Source organism: Paroedura picta, chromosome 4 (genome assembly GCF_049243985.1).
Source record: "Paroedura picta isolate Pp20150507F chromosome 4, Ppicta_v3.0, whole genome shotgun sequence".
In the NCBI taxonomy this organism is placed as follows: domain Eukaryota; kingdom Metazoa; phylum Chordata; class Lepidosauria; order Squamata; family Gekkonidae; genus Paroedura; species Paroedura picta.
In genome coordinates this window covers 31,035,556-31,053,968 of record NC_135372.1, presented here as the reverse complement: position 1 = coordinate 31,053,968, position 18,413 = coordinate 31,035,556, and the positions used below count along the sequence as shown (strand labels likewise).

Sequence of the window (18,413 nt, the reverse complement as noted above, 5' to 3'; positions counted from 1 at the left end):
GGGCATTTTCTCCTTCACAAGTGATATGGCTCCGTAAAGCAAGTCTTTAACCTTCTTAAGGAACTCTTCCAAGCGTGCCAGGGTTCAACAGTTAATAGGTTATCCCTAAACAGAGGCTGCCTGTCTCCATGTTCCGCACTGTGCTCTATTGTGATCGTTTTCTGCAGTGTTTTCAGTAACAATTTTTCTGCTTCTCATAGAATCATAGAATCATAGAGTTGGAAGGGACCTCATGGGTCATCTAGTCCAACCCCCTGCACTATGCAGGACGCTCACAACCCTATCGCTCATCCACTGTAACCTGCCACCCCTTTGAGCCTTCACAGAATCAGCCTCTCCATCAGATGGCTATCCAGCCTCTGTTTAAAAATCTCCAAAGATGGAGAATCCACCACCTCACGAGGAAGCCTGTTCCACTGAGAAACCGCTATAACTGTCAGGAACTTCTTCCGGATGTTTAGATGGAATTTCTTTTGAATTAATTTCATCCCATTCGTTCTGATCTGTCCCTCTGGGGCAAGAGAGAACACATTTATTTTCATTCACTCCTTCCTTAAGCATTTAGGTAAACTACAACTCTGAACAAAATGTGTTCAGTGTCCTTCATTCATGCTTGGGCAGATTGATTATCACCAATATACTCTTTCTCTCCTGTGTGAACATCTAAACCAGCCTTTCTTAACCTTTTTGCCATTGAGAAACCCTTGAACTATTCAAGAAACCCCAGAAGAGGCATGATTGTGGAGAATATGGTTGGGAAGCAGACCTGTGGACACGCCCCTCCCTTTCCCGGCCCCTCATTGGCCATTTTGGGAGGGGTGGGTGGGTTGATATGACCATATAATAGTTATATCGTCCAAAAATGTTTAACACATATTAAAATATATTTTAAATAATTAACGCCCACCCATACAGGAAACCGCCGTCAAGAAGGCCCAGGCTGGATCTAAAGCATTGGATCACTGAGGTATAAAGGTCACATTTTGAAAACAGCAGTGGCACACTTTGGGTCCATTCTGAAGAGTCGCTGTCTGTTGGTTTGGCCTTGCCCTGCTTTTAGTCAATTTGGGCCTTCTTCTCCCTAAAATTTGGGCCTCCTTGTCCCATGTCCCTAAAATGTATAGAGCAGGGGTAGTCAGACTGCGGCCCTCCAGATGTCCAGCGAATGCTGACGGGCTCATGGGATAGAGCATGATGCAGGTGATGAGTGATTCAAAATGCAGCTGCCAGATGTCATAGATTTTAAAGACAACAATGACCTCTTTGTTCAGCAAACGTATACATAATTAAGGACATTAAGGAACAACTTGTAATTAATAGTATTGTAAAAGAGCTAAGTAAGCCTTTAGGGAGTTGATGTTTTACTAAATGAACTAGACCTCCAGGGACCAAATAGAGTGAGGAACACTTAAAGGTAAAGGTATCCCCTGTGCAAGCACCGAGTCATGTCTGACCCTTGGGGTGATGCCCTCTAGCGTTTTCACGGCAGACTCAATACTGGGTGGTTTGCCAGTGCCTTCCCCAGTCCTTACCATTTACCCTCCAGCAAGCTGGGTACTCATTTTACCGACCTCGGAAGGATGGAAGGCTGAGTCAACCTTGAGCCGGCTGCTGGGATCAAACTCCCAGCCTCATGGACAGACAGCTCCAGACAGCATGTTGCTGCCTTACCACTCTGCGCCAAGGAATACTTACCTGCATCTTAAACGCTAACCTGTAGATTTGATATAGACAACTGTGGTGCTCTTGCCCTCTTCCCTCTCTCATGTGTAGAGTTTTCCCTTTTTTCATTCTGGCTGAGCAGCCCCTATATCTATGTTCTCTTATTTCTTTGTCTATGGCTGTCCCACCCAGTTGCTTTAATATATATATTGATGCTGGCCTAGCCCAGGGAGCTGAGGGGCATTCATCTTCTTACAGTCAACTTTTGAAATGTTTGAAATAAAAATATTTTAACTTAGAGAATGAAAGGTCGGGTAGAATCAGGCATAGGATAGGGGTAGGCGGTCCTGTAGATACAAGGATCCCAGACTGTTTAGGGCTTTAAAGGCTTGCTCTACACTGGCCGACCCTTATCCTGCTCTGGAAACTACAACTAGTACAAAATGCAGCTACCTGTGTTCTCACCCAAACACCATGGGGAACCCATATCAGCTGCACTGGCTACCAAACAAATACTGGATCAGGTTCAAAGTGCTGGTACTCATCTTCACGGCCATACACGGTCAGGGTCCTGCATACTCAAGGACCGACTCGCCTGTATGCCCCAAAGAGCAACACGCTCTATCTACTCCAACAACCTGGTGATCCCTGCCCCCAAAGAAATCTGCCTGGGCTCGACCAGAGCCAGACTCTTTTCATCCGTGGCCCCAACCTGGTGGAAGGAGCTCCTCAATGAAATCAAGGCCCTATCGGAACTTAAACAGTTTGGGAGGGTCTGCAAAACGGAGCTCTTCCACCAGGCTTTCAGATGAGGACAATGACGGAGACCTCTCTATAGCCTGGTCCAGGGGTAGTCAAACTGCAGCCCTCCAGATGTCCATGGACTACAATTCCCAGAAGCCCCTGCCAGCATTCGCTGGCAGAGGCTCCTGGGAATTGTAGTCCATGGACATCTGGAGGGCCTCAGTTTGACTACCCCTGGCCTGGTCCCTTGCTAGGCAACCTGGCACTCTGTTGTGCTTACCCACATGTTGTTGTTATAACTGTTTATATCTTTTTGATTGTTCATACTGTTCCAAATGTTTCAGTGTACCTTTCCCATTCCCCACTGGTTCCGTTTACACCAACTTGAGATGTCACCCTGAGGAGCAGTATATAAATTGAATGAATGAACCAACAAACAAACAATATATGAGGTGAACCAATAATATTGAGGAAAGTTTGTAATCACACTAAGTCCAGATAATTGTTGCCAACACAAAAGTGTTTCTGCTATTCAAAAAGGTATTTTAAAACTTTGAGGAGAGAGTCTTTCTTTTTAGTTTCTGCTTATACACTCGGGCATAGGTTTCCAAGTTCCACTGACTGTTAAAGCCTGCAAGGCAGGAGCATACAACCAAGTTCCCCAAATCCTTCTATATACACAGACCAGGGATCAATACCATTGTAAAAGCTAGCGTGGTATAGTGATTAAGAGTGGCAGCTCTTTTGGCCCAACCTACGTCATGATGTAAAAGCAACATTGAACATGTGGCCAAAGCCATCTGAAGGCTCCACTGAACATGCCAGCTTGGTATTCTGGTTAAGAGCAGTAGCCTCTAATCTGGAGAACCAGGTTTGATTCCCCACTCCTCCACATGCAGCCAGCTGGCTGACCTTGAGCTAGTCACAGTTGTCTTGCAGAACAGTTCTCTCTGAGCTCTCTCAGTCCCATCTACCTCACAGGGTTTCAGTTGTGGGGAGAAGGGAAAAATATTTATAAGCTACGTTGGGACTTCTTTGAGTAGTGAAAAGTGGGGTATAAAAGTTAACTTTGATGTGTAGTTTAGTAATGATGAAAACTTTTTTTTTCTTATTTCTTCTCAGGGAGGAAGACAAGAACATATTTGACTACTGCAGAGAAAACAACATTGAACATGTGACCAAAGCCATCCGATCAGAGAAAGTGGATGTGAATACAAAAGATGAGAAGGTATTGACCAGAGGAGGGATTAATCAGTCTTATAGGCCAGTGGTCCCCAATCTTTTTATCACGGGGGACTGGTCAACACTTGACAATTTTACTGAGACCCAGGGCGGGGAGTAGTCTTTTGCCGAGGGATGTAGCTGCCTGAGCCCCTGCTCCACATGCTTTCCCGCTGGCGCCCCTGACTTCCCTCCACCCACTGGGGGGCACTGCCAGCAGCAGCTGCACAGTGCCATGCTGAGGGGGAGCCCCAGCCATGGTGGCCGCTGGAGAGCACCAAAAATGAGCCGGTGGCAAAGTGGCAGGGCAGCCCCCGAGGCAGTAGCCGAGGAGGAGGACGAGGAGGGGCCGTGGACCAGTGCCGACTGATCCACGAACTAGTCCCGGTCCCTGGACCGGGGGTTGGGGACAGCTGTTGTAGGCTAACGCGTCTTCACCTTTGTAGCCACCCTAACACTACTGACTAGACCAGGGGTGGCCAAACTGTGGCTCTCCAGATGTCCATGGACTACAATTCCCATGAGCTCGTGCCAGCATGTGCTGATGGGAATTATAGTTCATGGATATCTGGAGAGTTACAGTTTGTCCACCCCTGAACCAGACGAAGAGTTGGTTTTTACACCCCACTTTTTGCTACCCAAAGCGGCCTTCCCTTCCTCTCCCCACAACAGACATGCCATGAGGGAGGTAAGGCAGAGAGATCTATGACAGAACTGCTCTGTGAGAACAGCACTATCAGGGTTGTGTTGTGTCCAAGGTCACCCAGCTAACTGCATGTGGAGGAGCGGGGAATCAAATCCGGTTCACCAGATAAGAAGCACTGCTCATAAACACTACACCATGCTGTCACCACGTTTGTTTCTGCATATTGTTTTTTGGGACCTGTTTTCCATTTAAGCCTCCTATGTAGCTGATAGTGGGTCACACCTTGTGATCATGGTTTTGCTGTTATGATAAAAATCAGCCGGCACCCTACGGGAGGTTCTTCACACACCCAGCGTTACTTTGTAGCTCATCTGGTGAAATGAATGTCAGCTCTGATCCTTGAAAACTTTTACCACAGAGAACTGTATTATCGCCTGAGAAACTGAAGTGCTGTAGACTCCTTTTTTGCTCTGCCTTTGGATTCTCTGCCATGTCACTCAGTCTTTTCTTTTTAAATTCCGATCATGGCATCCGGCCCTCTCAATTCCTGGCAAATAGATGGGGAAGAAATTGAGATAGTGACAGATTTTATTTTCCTGGGCTCCAAGATCACTGCAGATGGGGACTGCAGCAAAGAAATTAAAAGACGCTTGCTCCTGTGCTTGCTAGTCCCCCACCCCACCCCCTTCTTTTTTCTGTCCGTTTTGAGGCTCCACTGAACATGCCAGCTTGATGTTCTAGTTAAGAGTGGTAGCCTTTAATCTGGAGAACCAGATTTGTTTCCATACTCCTCCATATGCAGCCAGCTGAGCTAGTCAGAGTTCTGTTAGAGCTGTTTTTACAGAACAGTTCTGTCGGAGCCACACCTAACAGGGTGTCTGGTGTGGGAAGAGGAAGGGAAGGTGATTGCAAGCCACTTCAAGACTCCTTTGGGGAGTGAAAAGTGGGGTATAAAAACTAACTATTCTTCATGCAGAAATTGTGTTTGTTTGAAAAGAAACCTGTTGGATATGGAGCAAGGGAAGGAGATATAAGGTCTGCACTAATAATTCAGTAGCCTTGTTGAGAATGGACTTAAATGTAATATGCAAACACTCCTTTTAAAAAATTCATGAGAAGTTGTTGAAAAAGCAAACCCCTTTGGGGTATGCGCATTAGTGGCCATACAAACTGCAATCTGTTTGCCATGTTGGCTCCTCCTTTGCACACTACCTGCCTGTCCTGCTCTTGGTCCATAACGCCTACAGCCTCTCAGCACATTGTGTTTTAGAGAACAGATGAAGTGCTTACACATTCATAGACTGAGACGCCACAAATTCAGTTGGGTTCTCTTGTAGCTCTAAGCAGATTTCTGCCCTTTGAGCCATGACATTCCCGGCTGGAGTTCTGAATGCTGATGGCATGGCCTTTTATTATTAATCAGAATTCACACGAATTAATTTGTTGAAAGCAGGAGAGGGAGTTTAAATTTTCAAGGCTGGAAACTTTGCATCCTAGATGAAGTGAACTGAAACATCTGTGCGCTCCTTAAGAGCATCTGCAATAACGCTGTTAGGACTATCAGTGCGGCTAAAGCCCACAGGTCATTAGCCTAATAAGATATATAAATTGTATAAATTGCAAGTCCAGAAATTATATACGATCAGCTTCATGAATCTGTTGCCATTTCTACGCTACTGCTAGAGGTATGCCAGTTTCCAGCAGGAAAGCTCCAGGAAATTTGGGGTCCTCTCTAGGTAACAGACTTCTGTCTGTGCCTGATGCGAATCCAAGATGAAATATTAGGTCCCACCCATAGCCCTTTGGCTTCATCACCTGTTGAGCCAGCCCCCCCACCCCCACCCTCCAGCAACTATTTTGAACTGGGTTGTGGCCTCTTAGTTCTCTGGTTGCTTTGTTGCACCCTTTCACTTCTGCTCCCTCTGACGGTATAATTTAGACCAGTGGTTCTCAACCTTCCTAATGCCGCGACCCTTTAATACAGTTCCTCCTGTTGTGGTGACCCCCAACCGTAAAATTATGCAAGTGTTCTTTCACAGAAATTAAACCGAAACTGACCAGTGGCGTGAAGATCCATGGTTCATGATTGTATATAAATTGTTTTTTCCCCTGGGGTTTCTCAGTTCAGCTCTGCCTCTTGTCCCACCATGCCGATCTCACTCTTTTCCGCTGCTCCAGACAGACGAATGCTCTATCTCGATCTACCCTGCAAGGCTGTTGTGTGGATGGCGCCCCCCTCTGCCAAGCTGCTTGCCCTGCCATGACCCCTGTGAAAGGGTCGTTCGACCCCCCCAAAGGGGTCCTGACCCCAGGTTGAGAACCACTGATTTAGACCTCTTCACCAAATGTCAGAAGATGCTATCTCCTTACTACCAGGGAAAATAAAATATGGGGTAAACAAACTTGGGCCAAGTTACAAGTAAGATTGGCTACTTGAGGATGTGAACAACTCAAAAACTTCAAGGCTGGCCCCTCCCCCCAAATATGTGGGAATTTGTTAGCAAAGAGTATACTTTCATATCAAATATAAACTAGTGTGATCAAGATGGATAGCCATGTTAGTCTGTCTGTAGCAGCAGAAAACGACAAGAGTCCAGTAGCATCTGAAAGACTAGGGATGGGCAGGAATTGGTTTACGATCTTAAATCCATGACAAATTTGGCCGATTTACTCCCCTCCCCCAAAAACCCACGTTTGGGGGAGGCACCTCTTCTGAACAATTGCCGGACCATTTTTCTAATTGGGTTTGGGCCTGGCAGCCAGGCATTTAAAACCTGCATTTCGCTTCCCCACTTCCGAAAGGAAGGAAGTGAAATGGAGGTTTTAAATGGCTGACAACTAATTTCAGCCTCACAGTCGACAGGTGCACTCCCCATCACACACAGTGAGGCTGAAATGGCTACAGTCCATTTTAGGGATCGATTTTGTTCCTTCCTACTTGGAAGCAGGAAGGAGTGAAATGGATCCCTAAAATGACTAGCAAACTTTTTGATCTCATAGTGGACAGGCGCACCTTGCTGTAGGGCATATGTACCTTTCTCCTGTGATGCCAAAATGTCTAGCAGCCATTTTGGTGCTTCATTACATCCCCCCCTCCTAACCCAGTTCGTTTCAAGGCTTCCAGATCATATGGGTTTGGGGGGCCGGTTCAGTTTGGATACACCCTGAATCAAACCGGAATTTGCCAGTTTGCGCCCATCCCTATTAAAGACTAACGAAATTTTTGGCAGGCTTTCAGGAGTCACTGCTTGCTTCTTTAGGTATCTGGAGCAGTGACTTGCAAAAGCTTATACTCCGCTACAAGCATTGTTAGTATTTAAGGTACTTCTAAACTCTTGCTCATAAATTAGTATGCTATTTAAAGAATATAAATGGCACATTACATTTCACTGTGTGGTGCATTTATGAAATGTGGACATATAAATGAAGAAGAGAAGAAGAAGAGTTGGTTCTTATATGCCACTTTTCTCTACCTGGAGTCTCAAAGCGGCTTACATTCACCTTCCCTTTCCTCTCCCCACAACAGACACCCTGTGAGGGAGGTGAGGCTGAGAGAGCCCTGATATCTCTGCTCGGTCAGAACAGCTTTATCTGTGCTGTGGTGAGCCCCAGGTCACCCAGCTGGTTGCATGTAGGGGAGTGCGGAATCAAACCCAGCTCACCGGATTAGAAGTCCGCACTCCTAACCACTACACAAAGCTGGCTCTTTAAATGCCTTTTAAAAAATCTACCTAGATGCAGATACAGCTTCAAGTTGTATCCTCAGATATTCATGTATGTTTGCCAGCTGTGAAAATAGTAAAAATGATAATATCACTAAAATAGCACAAAAATTTGGGGGTTATTTAATATAACCAAAACAGGAAATAACCATTTTTAGACAAAAAAAACCATACTCAAGTGGACTTCTAGCTCATGTTCAGTGAGCTGAATTTCCAAACATGCTTTCATTTGATATCTGAACATGGAGTAATTCTAGGAATGTGAGGAGCTAGAAGGGTCAGGAACTGTGTTTAATGTGTGTGTAGACAACATACTTGGCAGACTCCCAGACTGCATAGTTGGACCAAACGCCTGAAAATACGCTGCAGCGTTTGAAAACACGCATGTTTTCTAACATTAAGCCTTGAGTGTGATTAAGGGCAGAAGCAATATATTTTCCCCTTGCGATATTAAATCGCAATAATGCGGTTTATTTGCAATAATGTGGATTTGCAATTTGTGGATTTGGCTGCAATAAGATGTTAAAACACTGCTTTACAAAACTTTTTGCTCCTCGTGCTGAAAGGTGAAATATTTCCACAGATTCCCCTTTTCTCCAAATGTATCCTCCAAATTAGATTTTAACTTACATTGGATGAGTGAAATGAAAAATCTGCCTCCCCCTTGCAGTCTCTCCCTGGCCTTCACTTTTATACTGGTAACCATAGTCCTAGACACCTTGTACCAACATAAATCTTACCCCAACAGAAAAATCCTGATGCTGATGTTCTTTAAGATAATTGAATTCCAATGTAGAAGCAAATACTTTAAAAAAAAAACCTGTTGTAAAGAGACTTTCATTTATCTTGCCTATCTCTTTGTTTTCTGCCTCACTTAAGATCAGTTCCTGCATATTTCCTCTCCATATGCATGCTTGGAGAAGAGCTGTCATGGTCCCCAGCCTTTCTGCTCACTCTGTATGCGAGCAGCCCTGTGACGCGCAGCAAGGGAAAATTTATGTGCTGTTCATTTGAGAAACTGTCGCAGAGGCCGGCCTAGCTGGCAGCATGCAGCCACAGCGAGGCACGGAAGATTTAATAGGCAGGGTCAGTGTCCTCAGTCTAGATTTATGCATTTTTATTCCAGATATTTTGAGAGCGCATGAAGCTCCCTCGTTCTTTTTACAAGCAAGATGTGTTTCTGTGGGGACAACAAATGAATGAATAAATAAAGCACTTGAATATCATTTTAGCCCCCATGATTCAATGGGAGCGAAAAAAACCTGCAAAAATGTTATACTTGTTTATTTATTTCAATTTATATCCCAACTTGTTCTTTCCACTGGGTACCGAAAGTGCTCTTTTAACCCTGTAAGGCAAGTTAGTCTGAGAGTGACTCAACAAGCTTCCACGGCAGAGTGGGGATTTGAACCTGGTCCTTCCAAATACTAGTCATATACTGTAGACTAGGGATTCCCAACCAGGGTTCCCCAGAATCCTGGGGTTATGCAAGAGCTCCCCAGGGGTTAAGCGGCCTTTTCCAGACGTTCGAATGACGTTCTGACATTACTAGCCGTCACTGGATCCCACTTCCCCTGTTGCTCTACAGGTCTAAATTCTTTCTCCGCAATGGAAATGTTAAATGATCGATAGATTAATTGGCTGACTCCTTCATCTTACTTCCTTGCCCACTTCTCTGAAGGGAACTAATAAGGCACTGCGAGATACCAGTAAGGCTTAACAATTATAACAATATAACAAGTAAACTTCTACAGAGTCTACAGACTTCAAAGGTTAGAATCATAGAATCATAGAGTTGGAAGGGGCCACACAGGCCATCTAGTCCAACCCCCTGCTCAACTCAGGATCAGCCCAAAGCGTCCTAAAGCATCCAAGAAAAGTGTGTATCCAACCTTTTCTTGAACACTGCCAGTGAGGGGGAGCTCACCACCTTAGGCAGCCTATTCCAGGTTCTTTAATGTCCGAAAAGTCCCAACGCGTTTCACCATAAGGCTTTATCAAGGGACATTTGATTCGTTGTTATGTCAATAGGAGCTTCAATACTGAGAAATAATCTCTTAACAGAGAGTTCGTTGTTATGTCAATCAGTACTGAGAAATAATCTCTTAACAGAGAGTAAAATTGTTATAACAGTTGCTCATCATAGCCTCAGACATTCCAGAAAGATACATTAAAGATCCATTGAAGAGTATGGACAACATTAGTTATCCACCCTGAGCTACCAAGTAGGACAGGATACAAGAATAAGGATGTATTTGTTTTAGTTATCTAACAGCTACCGCTTTTGAAATTGAAGTGGTTGCTGAACAAGGTTCTTGTGATCAGGGAATTTTTTTTTTTTAAGCCCTGCATGCTGGGAGGAAGTATGTGTGCTGGTTTTTGCTCAGCTTATTCCAACTAGGTTTTTTATCTACCAGGCACCCCCTTCGGATTGGAGACAGGGGAGCATTTGCCTCATCCTTCATGAGCCTTTTTCTTGTCACAAATATCCAGTGTAGTTGGGTAGCCAGCCGTCACCATGCATACGATCCAGGGACAGTTTGGAATTTTTTCAGCCAGTGGATTCAGTGTTTGAGTCAGGAGAAATACTCTATTGCCTAGATTTATAATCCTGAGTTCTCCATGTGTGCTATCTCAAGACTTCACTGCAGCCTTGAAGCTATCCCATGATATAGTGGGCCTGCTGAACATCAAAGAGCACGTGGTGAGCTTCTTTTGTGATTTGGTGGTTGAAGTCCCATCACAATTTGTGCAAAGCGTTTTTGGATTTATCAACCCCGTAGACAAGGGTAGAATACCAGTTAGGTTAAAGGGGCAGAATACATTGGTTAAAGGGGCAGTTGAAGGGGGCAGATACCATGTCTACCAGATGTCTGGTAAGGGAAATCAATTGTTTTTCTCCTGGTGTCCCCTTCATAGGACCCTTGGTTTACTGAAAATTGGGAGGGGGCAGGAAGCATGCAGGGAGATGTGACTGGGGCAGAAGGCTCCTGAATCCAACTGAATGCATAAAGTCCAAAATTCATTCTATCTAAATGTCCTGCAAAAAGCACTTTGACAAACATTCACTGTAAAACCGAAGTCTCCACTGTTAAACTATGCAAGAGTCAAAATGACCCCATCACATGGACTTGATTCCTCTTTTTGTAGTTTTGCTTGTTTGTATAGGGAACAAACAAACTTAAATGGACTCCGGGGAATGGTAGAGGACAGGAAGGCCTGGAGGATCATTGTCCATGGGGTCGCGATGGGTCGGACACGACTTCGCACATAATAAACAAAAAAATAGGGAACAACTGACTGGGTGTAAAAAGTTTACTGCACACCAAGTGTATCTTAAACCGCTCCTGTGGAGCGGATTAAATAAAAGGGTAAGGGCTGTTGGGGAGGAGTTAGGGCGGGCCCTGTCCGGGATAAAAACTCAGAGGGCCCAATCAGGATTGGGCCCTCTGAGTGTCCATCCAAGGCCAAGCCGCCAATGACGCGTGGCTCCCCATTGGCTGCATGGCCCGGCCTCGCCTGGCCTGGCCAGGGACTCACCGCGCAGATTGAGCTGGCAGCCCGCACGGTGAGTCCTCCGGCTTGGGTGCTCCTCCACCTTCAGAAAGGAGCAGGGGCGCCACGTCAAAGACACGGCGTCCCTGCTCCTTTCCCGCCCCGGGAACCATGTCAGTGGGGGGGGGGGCGTTGTCGCTGGGGGCGTTCTCCCAGCCCAAGGAACAGCCTCACCGCCTTCTCCCCGCCCCAGGAGCAGCCGCATCGCAGGCTGAAGAAGGCCCTGGGACAATGTCCCCAGGAGAAGGCCCTGGGACGATGCTGGGGGTGGGTGGGACGATGCTGGGGGTGGGTGGGCCCCCGCCTTCTCCCGGCCCCAGGAGACCGGCCCGCGGCCGGGAGAACGCCCCAGGTCGTGGTCCATTCGCCCCCGCAGCCCAGACCCCCGGGACGTCTTCGCCCTGCGAGGGCTTCCCTGGGGACTGGGCCCTAGCGCCCATTTTATTTTTACATGAAATGGGCTTAATTTCTAGTTAGGGTATAAAAAGTTAACTGCACAACAAGTAAGTGATCCTAGCATGATGTCGTGGTTAAGAGCAGCGGCTTCTAATCTGACTTCTAATCCAGCAAGCCAGGTTTGATTTCCTGTTCCTCCACGTGCAGCCAGCTGGGTGACCTTGGGCTTGTCACAGCCCTGACAGTGCAGTTCTGACTGAGCAGTCCTGTCAGAAGCTGTCTCATCCCCACTTATTTCATAGGGTGTCTGTTGTGGGGAGAGGAAGGGAAGGAGATTGGAAATCCATTATCTGCTTGGCAAGGAAGATATGAGGCCTTGAGTGATATTAGCAGGTGGATGCAGTTGTAGCTTGAATTACCTGATTGGAGTAGTGAGAAGGGTTGTTTTATTCCTCCATCTTCTGTAATATTGTTAGTTCTGGAAGATTGGGTTTTAATATTGTAGGGTGTTTCTGAGTTCTATTGTTTTATTTTGTTTTGTTTTGTAAGCCACCTAGAGAGAGACGGGGTATAAATCAAGAGAGGTGGGATATAAATCAAATTATAAATAAATAAAATAAACGGCTTTATGACTCCTTTGGGCAGTGAAAAGCAGGGTATAAACACCAACTCTTCTTCTTTACCTTGGCCGCCATCTTGGCAAGTAAGTGCAGTAGTTATGAGAAGCCATTGTTCCTAAAAATTCTTGAACCTCTTTTCAGAGTTGGTTTACAAAGCCACATCATAAGTTTTGGGAGGGATACAAAATATTCCTCCTTTCAGCAGGCATTTGGATGATTTTAAGGGTCTTTTGGTGGTGTTGTATTTTGGGTAGTAGTTTGCTGATTTAAATGCTGGTGTTTTATTGATGTTAACTTTAAAAATGGATTAACCCCTTTGAGCTAATGGAAACAGGATAAAATGTTTTAAATAAACAACACATGTGTTTATGAAAGTGTCAGAATTAAGCTTTTATTTATGCCAGGGTTTTTTAAAAATTGTTTTAGTGTGGAATTGTCATGTTTTGCTTGTGGAGTAGATACTCTGCTGGTTTTGGACATAAAATATGTGTTATGCCGGCTACAGTTGACTAATACGAAATAACTAACCAAAGAAATCAAAAGGACGCGTTCCCTCTACATAAGAAATCCAAGTGAATACTTTCACTTGGAATGAATTATTTTTGGGGCTAGAACTCCTAGAATCTTAACATATGCCTTAGAAATAAATTTATGGTCCAGTGGTGTATAGTCGTCCTTGGAATTAACTGCAACCATTGTACAACGTAGATTTCAGGCCAAGGATGGACAAGCTGTTCAGCTCATGAAACGTTTCCAATTTGGCCTTGGAGCTGGAGCACCACAGCTGATTTGCATACATTGTTTATAGTTAATCAGTGCCGTTTGCATGGATGTGCAAGATGCCAGATTAATACGGTCCATAATGGATTCTCCCCCCCCCCCATTTGTGACATTTCTGGCATCAGGACTGCAAATGGGCACCTCATTCAGCGGTTAAACGTGCCACCAAGTAGTTTGCGCTTAAGAATGAGAAATAAGAAAACATACTATTAAAGAGGTTGGTTTCAGTCAACAGCTCTGCTTGTGTTAACAAGGAAATGCAATGTGTCTGCTTCTAATCACCCGTAGCAAATGAGGCACTTTCGCTTTGAAGCCGAAGTCTCAAACTCAAAGCCTAGCTCTTGTTAAATGAAAACTTATCAGTGTTGCAGTATCTGTCTCTAGGCTAAATGAGTTGCCATTGTGCTTAAACTTGCCCTGCACCTGGTCATTTAGTTGAAGCATTCAAATTTAGCAAGTATATTTTTCCTGACTCTGTGATAGCACCCCATAAAGGTTTAGCAATTTTAAAATTTAAACCACTCTGAGCCAAGGGACTCAAACCAATATAAGAGTTGGTTTTTATGCTACACTTTTCACTGCCTGAAGGAGTCTCAAAGCGGCTTACGTTCGCCTTCCCTCTCCCCACAACAGACACCCCGTGAGGGAGGTGGAGCTGAATGAGCTCTGACAGAACTGCTCTGTGAGAACAGTTGAAAGAGAACAGTAACTGGCCCAAGGTAACCCAGCTGGCTGCCTGTGGAGGAGGAGCAGGGAATCAAACCCAGTTCTCCAGGCTAGAGGCCGCCGCTCTTCACCACCACACCACGCTGGGCCTCTTGCTAAATTTCTGTGTTCAAAGTTCAGGTTACAGTTAATGTATCCCAGGATGCCTTGTTGTTGTTGTTGTTAGGTGCGAAGTCGTGTCCGACCCATCGCGCCTCCAGGCCTTCCTGTCCTCTACCATTCCCCAGAGTCCATTTAAATGGAATCCAGGATGCCTACAGGCTGTTATACCTGCATGTTGAAACTCTATGTGGGCTCAGTTAGAACTTAGATGCAGAAAAGGACCACTAAAATTATTTAAGGGGATGGGGCACCTTCCCTATTATGAAAGGATAAAGAAGGTTAGGGCTTATTAGAGGGGAGAAACGTTGATTGAGGGGTGAGATGCTAGAGATTTGCAGAATTATGCATGGGATAGAGAAGGTAGAGGAAGAAGTATTTTTCCTCCTTTCTCAAAACACAAGGACACATGGGCATTCAGTGGAATCAATGAGCGGTAAGCTTAGAAAAGAGAAAAGGAAGTGCTTTTTCACCCAAAGAGTGATTAACTTGTAGAATTAATTGGTGCATGAAGTCGTGACGGCTACAAACACAGACAACTTCAAGAGGGGATTGGATAAACATATGGAAGCCCACCAGTGGCTATCAGCCCCAAGGTATAGATAGAACAGAATGTCTGGGGCAGTTGTGCTCTATATGCTTGGTGCCTGGGGGACAACAGTGGGAGGGCTTCTGGAGGATCTCCTGATGGCCCTTCTTGCCTACAGCAACTTCCTCCTGTCTTCTCCCTCCCGACATGTGGTTCATGCGCAAGTGGCCATGTTCTATTCTTGTCTTGGCGGTTTTTTTAAATTAAGGGAGTGTGGTACAGGTGGATTCCTTTGGGGGGGGGGAACAAATCTAACGAAGCATTGCATCTCTTTTTTTAAAAAAGAGACCAGAGAATCCTTTGTATGCAGCTTCTAGGCTTCAAATTGCAACACAAATCAAATAGCTCACTCAGTAAGGTGCTAGTCTAGAGAGCACAACCTTGTCTGTTCAAGGCTTCCAGAAGGAGGGAGTGGGGGGGGTCTTTACTTTTTGCCCCACACAGAGTTTAGTTTTTTCTTTCTTTTAAAAGCTCGTTTAAAAAAAAAAAACAACAGCTGTCTCAAAAATGCTATGGCAAAACTGAAAGACAGACAGGCAAAGTGATCGTCAGGCGAGAGGAGGCTGCCACCTAGTATCTGGGAAGGCTTAGTTATTGACTAAGCGAAGGGCCAAATCTAATTTGAAAGCACGGATGAGCATCCTAGAAGTGAGGGATGGATCTGGATTCAGACCAAGGAGCACAACACAGTTGTTTCTAACCCCGAACAGCAAGCCACAAGGACAGATATTTTCCTCCGTTTTAGTTTCTGACAGCGCAGTTGGTGGTAAGAAATGGGTCTTTCCCATCCATTGCAAAATATTCATCAGAGAATTCATTTAAATCGTTTTGGGGAGTTGTTGAGAAGTTCTGTGTTCTCCTCCTCAGTTCTGTGCCACGTATCTGAGTGCCATAACGTCCAGTAATTTACATACTAGTAATGTGAGTTGTTATAAAGAGTCATTGCCAAAACCCATTCTAATTCAAGGTTAATTAGTGCGCCATTAAAATAATGTGATACAGAATTAATTACTGGTTGGGTCAAAAAGTGAGTTGAAAAGCTTAATGCATGATGTCTGAGATGGCATTTTCCTACTCAAAATAATAATCCACATCTGCTGGGTATTCAGAATAGCAGTCAGAATGCCAGGTTGAATTGGATGGGGCATGCATATCATCCCGTCCTTCCCAACTTAAAAAACAAAAACTAGCTTGATCGAAAAAGCAAAATAAATCTCTGATGTGCAGTCTTAAAAACTAGTAAGATTTAATACCAGCATAAGCTTAAGCTTAAATAGACTAGAACCCACTTTGTCTGATGTGTGTTACTTGCCTGGAGGAGTAAATCCATGAAAGATTTTTCCATTTCTTTGTGTCACAAGTCCTTCAAGTCCATGAACCTTAAAGGTACTTGTTTTCCATGTGTGTTGACCCCCACAGGGTGACAGTCTCTTCCTGTAACTCAGGGGTAGTCAACCTGTGGTCCTCCAGATGTTCATGGACTACAATTCCCATGAGCCCCTGCCAGCGTTTGCTGGCAGGGGCTCATGGGAATTGTAGTTCATGAACATCTGGAGGACCACAGGTTGACTACCCCTGCTGTAACTTATGCTGTTGGTTGGAAATTGTAAATGTAATTTAAATGTAATTTAAAGAAGGATGCCATGCCGGAACTCAGATTTTGGATTAGCGTTTTCTTTTAAACCCCTAGATGTGACTTTTGGGATATCAGAATAAAAACAGGTTTCACACAGGTACCCAAGTCAGTCTTTAAACCAATAAGGTTCTTTGTGACTACATTTATTTATAGGTTAACATGTAGAACTGCCTCTCTTGGGCCATCCATCTTGGGTTGGTGTACATCACAATAATTTTTAAGAAAACTATTTCCTAATATAATGCCCCCTATCATAAAAGAAATGAAATTCAGTGGCTTCCCATGGCCCATTCTGCACACGTTGGATAATGCACTTTCAGTGTGTTTTCACAGCTGGATTTTCTTGTTCTTCTAAAGTGCATTGAAAGTGCATTAATCCAATGTGTGCAAAATACTTCAGAGCTCCTGTGGGACCCCCTTAAGAGCTCCTACAGACTCCCAGGGGTTGATGTACTCCTGGTTGGGAATCCCTGGTTTAAGAATTAATTTATGTATGATTTGGTTGCCTCTTTTTGCAACATGTAAGATACACATTTATCAGAACAAATAAACAGCAGAAGAATTGCAGTGCTTTCTCCCTCTCTAGAACATGGTTATGCAAGGTCAAACCACATTTCAGAATAACCAATACGGCAAGTTCTAGTACATCAAAGCTGTTGCAGTGAAATAATGAAAGCAAGGGACTGTGTGTTGTTTCTTAAATAAAAACACGCTCTTGCAAATGTGGAGATTCACGTAGCCTTTCATTTTTATGAGTACTTTAACATTATAAATTGATCTTACTGCTGATCTAAATTAAGGTTCTCTGTGTGGCGAAATGCATTTTTTTCCAGTGGAAAGAAGAATTTTCCCCAAGTTGCATCCAGGGTCAATTCCAGATGAAGGAGGTATTGCAGTGAAATCTCCAGCTTGATGAGATACCTGGATATCTTAGACAGAAAACCAAGTTTTGGATGTTTGTCTGGTCTTGGTTACATTGGCAAGGGGAGAAATTTGCTGGCCAGAACTTCCTGCAGTTCTGCACCATAGTTGTGTGACCAACATTATACCCGACCGAGTTACCTGTGAAAGTTGCTTCCTCTGCTTCATGGAACTATAGAATCTGAACATAGGATAATCACAAGTCCGAAGCGACTCAACAGCTTGTAACACACACATACATTAATCATGCAGATTACAAGATACGATACGATATGATAGAACACCCCTCCTGCCTTCTGGCTGGGATATGCAGACACAGAGATCTCCATTCCTATTCACGTCTGAGAAAGGGAATTTTGACTCTTGAAAGCTTATACCCTGAAACGATTGTTATCTAAAGCCCTCTTCGCACAGTTCATCTTCGCATCTTCTGTACAGTCCCACAGGGAACTGTCTCAATGCAGGGCCTGCTATGGCAGGAGAGAATTCCACAAGCTTCTAGAAAGCCCCTTCGATGTGTGCTCCCCTTCCCCTCCATCAGGTCTAGAGACCTTTTCCCACCCATTTCATCATGCGATAGAGGGAGGGAACACTCTTCCTTCAGTTCTCTTTCTGCCACCTTGGAGAGAGGACATACCAACAAGCTTCTTCTGGAGAAAAATGTGTTATGGGAACAACATGGAGGTGGGCTCAAGGTCACTGACTGATGTTCTAGATTTTGTTGCTAAAAAAAGGCCTTATGCAGTGTAGGTTGCCTAAATTAAACCTTTGCTGATGCCAATTCAAACAGTCCCTTGATTTTTAGAGAGCAGTCATTTCAAGCCGAATGTTTGTGATGTCAGACATCCAAGCCTCTGTGACTGGACAGGTAATTCTTTATGGGACGTTTCAAGTATCTTTTGAATACATTAGAGAATTCCTGTTAAGGATGTGTCATACTCTAATCCTCACTCTACTCCTCCTGTGCAGGATAGACAAATGGAAGTACTTAACAGAACGCTCAATTTGCTTATGGAATTCGCTATCGTAAGATTGATGAAGGCCACTAGCTTTGATAGCTCTTTAAAAAAAATGTGACAAATCCAGGGAGACGAGT

General features: G+C 44.6%; 1 protein-coding gene across 2 annotated transcripts in view; it reads left to right on the top strand.

Moving 5' to 3' along the window:
- ACBD6 (acyl-CoA binding domain containing 6) overlaps positions 1-18,413 on the top strand; it is a 157,774-nt gene that overhangs the window by 65,740 nt on the left and 73,621 nt on the right. For both annotated transcript variants that reach the window (XM_077332223.1, XM_077332222.1), the window contains exon 5: positions 3,529-3,634. In XM_077332223.1, the coding sequence (XP_077188338.1) occupies positions 3,529-3,634 (106 nt within the window). The remainder of the gene's footprint in view (positions 1-3,528; positions 3,635-18,413) is intronic.